Source organism: Carya illinoinensis, chromosome 4 (genome assembly GCF_018687715.1).
Source record: "Carya illinoinensis cultivar Pawnee chromosome 4, C.illinoinensisPawnee_v1, whole genome shotgun sequence".
NCBI classification, from domain to species: Eukaryota; Viridiplantae; Streptophyta; class Magnoliopsida; order Fagales; family Juglandaceae; genus Carya; species Carya illinoinensis.
The window spans coordinates 27,994,540-28,000,733 of record NC_056755.1 but is presented as its reverse complement, the minus strand read 5'-3'; the positions used below and the strand labels follow the sequence as shown (position 1 = coordinate 28,000,733).

Genomic DNA, 6,194 nt, shown 5'->3' with positions numbered 1-6,194 from the left:
ATGTCTCTGTGATTAATATTCCACATTTATTTGCAAATTGTAGCCCTGTAGGACATTTGGCAAATTTAGCCTTTGTGCCAGTTGGATAGCAATGGTAGACTTTCCAACACCAGCAGTTCCACATACAAGAATTATTATATGGTACTCTTTGATGGTGAAATCTAAAAGCATTCAACAAGAAAGATGACATTACTATACAATGCACTAATGGCAACTCAAATTTGTAAATAATAATTAACTTATTACAAAAATGCTGAGGGACAACTCACTTACTTACACAACAAGTATCTAAAGAAAAACCATGTACATGACAAAAAAAAGATGCAAAGAAACTATAAGATCAAGAAATAAGGGAACAGAGAAACAGGACAACTCTGTCAACCTAGCAAAAAGGGAACTTAGAAAGTATGGCTTTTAATCAAGTAAAAATGTTTGGCCCCTCAAAGGATATTCTCCCCAACAAAACACACCACCCCAACTATACAGTTCTGCATTTAATGCTGGTTTCCATTGTCTTCTTCTGAAAACACACACTGCCTTGGCCCTAAACCTAATTGTGGCAAAACCCTAGATAATCAATTTGAAAAGAAAAACCCCACGCTTCCCTAATAACTGAGCAACACCTTCCTCCCTTATCCATCTGCACAAGCAATACCAGTTCACATGACTATGATCATTTATTTATTAAGTTATCAAAGGCAGACTTTCCCAAACAGAGGCTGTCCACACAGGCCCAGCTCAAAGCCTATACAATCTCCAACTCAACAAAACATATTCTGATTCATTGGGGAAACAATCATACATCCCCAATGAATCACACAGTGAAACACCAACGGTGGTGCATAAATAGATCGAGTACTGTCCAATAAGTTAGGGTTTTTGTTACAAGCTAGCAATCCGAAATCAATGAACATAGATTTGAGCCTCAGAAATGTAACAAACGGGAAATCCGAGAGCAAGGGGGCAAAATACCAGATATATAGAAATATATATATATTCTAGCAAAACATGAAGAAAAATAGAAGAAAAGAAGAAGCGAAACTCACAGGGGAGTGGCAGAGTTTTCCAACGCGTGAGGGCCGTGGGTTGCGAACAGAGCAAGGGAGAGAGGGAGGGCCTCGGGCTGCTTGGCTAGGCGTGGAGGAGAAGGGGGCTCTGACGGAGGACTGGCGACAGCGTCGAGGTGTGGGAGGTGGCGAACGGCGCCCCTAGTGGCAGCGATATAGAGAAATCCGAGAGAGAGAGAGACAGAGAGAGAGAGAGGCGAGGCCAAAGCATAATCGGCGTGGGGGACGGGAAAGAGATCCACCTGAGATGGTGCCAACGAATGGTGGTGGTGGGCGGAAATGCAGGGAGACGACACGGCGGTAGAGACAGTACAAAGGGGAAATGGTGTTCTGAAAATGGGGCGGTGAAAATCATGCGATTTCGGAGAAGAGAGAACAAAGAGAACTGAGACGCAAGAAAGAAAAGGGGGGGAAAAATAAAATGAGAAATTTGGCGCCCAGACTAATTGCATCAATTATTTCAGCGCTGCAACATACATTTGACATATGCAGCAGTCAAAATCGCTGCAAATATCATATTTTTCGTTGTAAATATAAATATACAGTAAATTACGAGGTTTTAAGTAAAAACTTAACAACGATTTAAAAATCGCTGCAATAGATTGGTTTTTGCAACAATTTTTTTTGCAACAGTATAAAAAACGCTGCAATAGGTCAAATTTCTTGTAGTGATAAACTCTATCATGACAGGATTAGCATAACAATTCTCTTTCGTCGTAATTATAATAAGAGTTCCCCTGCTGTATAATGTTCGGTTTAAGCCATAATTATTGACCAAAGGATGAGTTCATCACGGCTACACTCTCAAAATATCTACCTGATCTAATGTCCATCCGAATGGCCCAAAGATATGATTTTATTACAATAAATAGTTTCAATTTATGTCCTAATTCTAATTCCTGATTTCAAAATCATAAAATACAAGTTCGTATCAAATGGCCGGGCTACCATCTTGATGGTTACAATTGACTAATGTGTAGCATTTTAAATATCTTCTCATTTAAATGGTGGATAAAATAAGTGACTTAAAACTCGTCACTTCCACCGGTGCGATTAATTATAATAAATTCAAGATGAAGACTAAGGGCAGGATTGGTATGTAAGATTAAAATTTTGAGTTGAGATGAAAGTTTAAAATATTATTTTTGAGTATTATTATTATTTTGAAATTTAAAAAAGTTGAATTGAAATTTAAAAAATTTAAATTATTTACTCTATTTTGTATAAAAATTTTAAAAAAATTTAATAATGAAATGAAAATTTTAAATTGAAATGAAAATTTAAAATTGAAATGTTTTTACCAAACCTTCCCTAAATTATTTAATTTCATGTGCAAGAAATAAATGCGGAATATACTGTTCATTGCATGCTCTGTATGTGAGATAGAGAGAGAAGGTCGGTTTGTACACAACTGAGGTAGACGAGAAAATAATGAAATCCGAACAGTTGACATGAATGACATAATAAAGACTTGGGAACCGGGAAGGTGTATATATATCTTTTAACTCTTTAACCCATATGTTTTCCTTTATTTAACCGATATGACGTGCCACCAGTCGTCACGGGAGGGCCTCGCTAGCAGCAGCGGAGTGGAGGTCTCGGTTTGACGTTCTGAGATGAGCAGGATGACAAGTGGCAACCTAGCAAGGGTTGAGGTCCGAGGATGGCTGTAAGGAGGTTTGTAGTGGTGCCATGGTAGTGGGAACACGATGGATGAGACCGTGGGGCTGCTTGGCAAAAAGGCCATGGACTTGGAGGTTAACATGAAACGTGTATTTAAATAAGGAACACTTCCTGACAGATAGAGATTAAAAGACATGCAAGGTGGAAACAAGGCGTGATCGAAGGTGCAGAAAACATTATGCTATCTGTGAAGTGAAATCATATCAATATAAAGTATTTGCTGAAAACGCTAGTAGGAAACAAACGTGCAAGCAGAGTTTGGGATGTGATGAATTCGTGACTTATGTAGTTCTGAAAAACGGACATGCAACGTGATCAAAAGCAGTGTGTGTGAAGGGTTGTCTAGGATGGTTGGATTGGGCTTTCTCTCCTAACTTCTTGGCTCCGACAAATCCTTAAAAAAAAACATACTGTTCCATAAATGCCCCGGCCCATACCAAGGTTTTTGTCTAACCCAAAATATATATATATATATATATATATGAGAAATATAAATGAATTTAACCAAATTGGCAAGCTAAAAAAAAATTCACAATATCAAATAGGCTTTTCACACCTAAGCATCCTTTTCTTTTGTTTTTTTTGGGAAAGCGGGCTTGACTGACCCGGGTGTCATATACAACGAATTCAAGATGAAGACTAAATTATTTAATTTCATCTGCAAGAAATAAATGCTGAATCTACTGTTTATTGCCCTGTATATGAGGTAGAGAGAGAGAAGGTGGGTTTGTACACAACTGAGGTAGACAAGACAATAACGAAATCCGAACAGGTGACATAAATGACATATTAAAGACTTGGGAACGGGGAAGGTGTATATATATCTTTTAACTCTTAACCCAAATTTTTTTCTTTATTTAACTGTCAAAATCCCGTTTATTATAAGAAACTTTATCCTGACAAGAGTATGTGGCTCACTACCTGTGCGGCTTTCGTGTTTTTTATTCACCTATTACTCCCAATATCAGGCTATCAGCCCCAAAGTTTAAGAAGTTTCCTGACCATTACTGCAACGGACCCTCATGCCTAGTCCCTACATCTCATAATTGTGGCCGAGTGTTGGTCCCGGCCAATTAAAAGTATTGTTATAATTCCCACCAAACTTCTTAAAATTAATTCCTCGAGTACTTACTTCAATGCAAGAAATTAATGAATACGTGCGTTTTGGCCAGCTTCCACCAAATGTTCTTTATACATCCCATGCAATTTCTGAAGACTAGAACACTGAAGTGACCAAGGGTAATGGCATACTTGCATGTCTCATGGTTATTGATCTTGGTTCACATCCTAATACTAGTAGCAAAATCCAAAGCCAAAGTTCCGGCAATTATAGTGTTTGGAGACTCATCCGTGGATGCAGGTAACAACAACCAGATTCAGACAATTGCAAGGAGCAATTTCGACCCTTATGGTCGAGATTTTCCCGGTGGCCGCCCAACCGGAAGGTTCTCTAATGGTCGCATTCCTCCTGACTTTATCTCCGAGGCTTTTGGCCTCAAGCCAGTAATACCAGCCTACTTAGATCCAATGTATAACATCTCAGATTTTGCTACCGGTGTTTGCTTTGCCTCTGCTGGAACTGGCTATGACGATGCCACTTCTGATGTGCTGGTAAAAGTATCCATGTCCACTTTCTTATGCATACGTATTCTCAATACCATATTTATGGAGCCTGAATGCTGAATCAATATACCCTCAAGTACGTTTCTTACCCTCCTCGGTTTAAGAACTTGAGGGGATCCTTTTTTCTTAATGCTACCTCCAATGTGCACTTTCCACAATACATACACATACTCAGTATATATAGAATATTTATCAAAATCAATACCAACTCCATGATAAGTTTTCTCAATCCAATAAAAAATTATGCAGTTTCAGGTACTCTACTATGTAAAATTATGTGGTAATTAAAGAAAAATAGTTCTATGCATGTTTCAGGGAGTGATACCTTTATGGAGAGAAGTGGAGTTATACAAGGATTACCAGAAGACTTTGAAAGACTATGTTGGAGAAGGGAAGGCAAACGAAATACTGAGCGAGGCTTTATACTTGATTAGTATGGGAACAAACGATTTCCTGGAGAACTATTACACACTCCCTAATCGACAATCCCAGTTCACCATCAAACAGTACGAGGATTTCCTCATCATACTGGCAAGGAATTTCATTCAGGAACTGTACGAACTAGGAGCTCGGAAGATGTCCTTAACTGGTGTTCCTCCAATGGGATGTTTGCCATTAGAGAGGACCACAAATATTATGGATAATCATGGTTGCGTAGACAGATACAACAACTTGGCCATGGAATTTAATGGGAAATTGAAGGGTTTGGTGGCAATGCTGAACAAGGAGCTTCCTGGGCTTGAACTGGTTTTTGCAGATGCATTTAACATTTTTATGCAAATCATTACCAGGCCCTCTACATATGGTAAGTTAATCTCTCCTTCTTTACTTTGGATAGGCATTTCCTTCATTCTCTTTCTTTTTCCTTTTATTAAATAATTTCGAGCCTTCAGAATTCATAACCGTTCATGCACAAACTCGGAAGTCCAGCTTATAAAACTAGTACGGGCTTGGCCTGCACAATATAGTAGGTAAACCCTTAGAAACTTACAAAAGTTAGTACATTCACTTGTGATAGATAGAGTATGTACAAAATATAGTATAGCTTGCGCGGCCGTAGAGCTATAGCTAGGGATGATTATTATCAACCATTTAGTTATATCAGTAGAGATAAATATCAAGTTACAATTTTGTCTGATGACATATAATCCGATTCTTCAAATGAAAACCTTGATTCTAACCTCTCACCCCCTTATGAAATAAGAGAAAAACAAAACAAAAAAAAAGTAAGGAAGCGAAACGGGTTCTAATGGTTTTGATTGGCAGGATTCGAGGTTGTAGAAGTGGGTTGCTGCGGCACTGGGACATTTGAGATGAGCTACCTCTGCGATCCACAAAGTCCATGTACATGCAGAGATGCAAATAAATATGTGTTTTGGGATGCTTTCCATCCTTCTGAGAAAACAAGTCAGATAATCTCCCATTATTTATTTAAAATGTTTCTGGCTAAGTTCCTTTGATGTCTGCTTCTCATGTTACGATATATTGGCATCTGATCTCCTGTCAATGGAATGGAATTTCAGCTTAGGTCCCCCGGCCCGCCTCGGTCTCTCACTTTTTCGCGTCTATCTTTTTTTTTTTTTTTTTTGAAATAATGATATACATACAACATTTTTTATAGTTATTTTTACAACTTTATATTTTAAATGAAGGACGATTGTATAAAATCTAGAATTGAAATAAAAGAAAAGTTAAAGATTTTTAATGAAGTGAGACACTATTATATTGATTGATAGTAAAAAAAAACTTATATAAATATAATTCTTCTGTTTTTTTTTTGGCTGCAAACTCTTGCAATTTTGCGACGCAAAAGGATATATA

General features: G+C 37.8%; 1 protein-coding gene across 2 annotated transcripts; it reads left to right on the top strand.

Annotated features, from left to right (window-relative positions):
• The first annotated feature begins 3,899 nt into the window (after positions 1–3,899).
• LOC122306995 (GDSL esterase/lipase At2g42990) lies at positions 3,900–5,927 on the top strand. Of its 2 annotated transcripts, XM_043119586.1 has the most exons (4): positions 3,900–4,361; positions 4,689–5,178; positions 5,267–5,344; positions 5,640–5,833. In XM_043119586.1, exons 1-3 carry the CDS (start codon positions 3,993–3,995, stop codon positions 5,308–5,310), a joined length of 903 nt encoding a protein of 300 aa, XP_042975520.1. In that variant the 5' UTR covers positions 3,900–3,992; the 3' UTR covers positions 5,311–5,344; positions 5,640–5,833. The 2 variants fall into 2 exon arrangements, with proteins under 2 accessions (XP_042975520.1, XP_042975519.1); XM_043119585.1 differs by lacking the exon at positions 5,267–5,344 and having other exon boundaries at positions 3,901–4,361; positions 5,640–5,927.
• Positions 5,928–6,194: the final 267 nt, after the last annotated feature.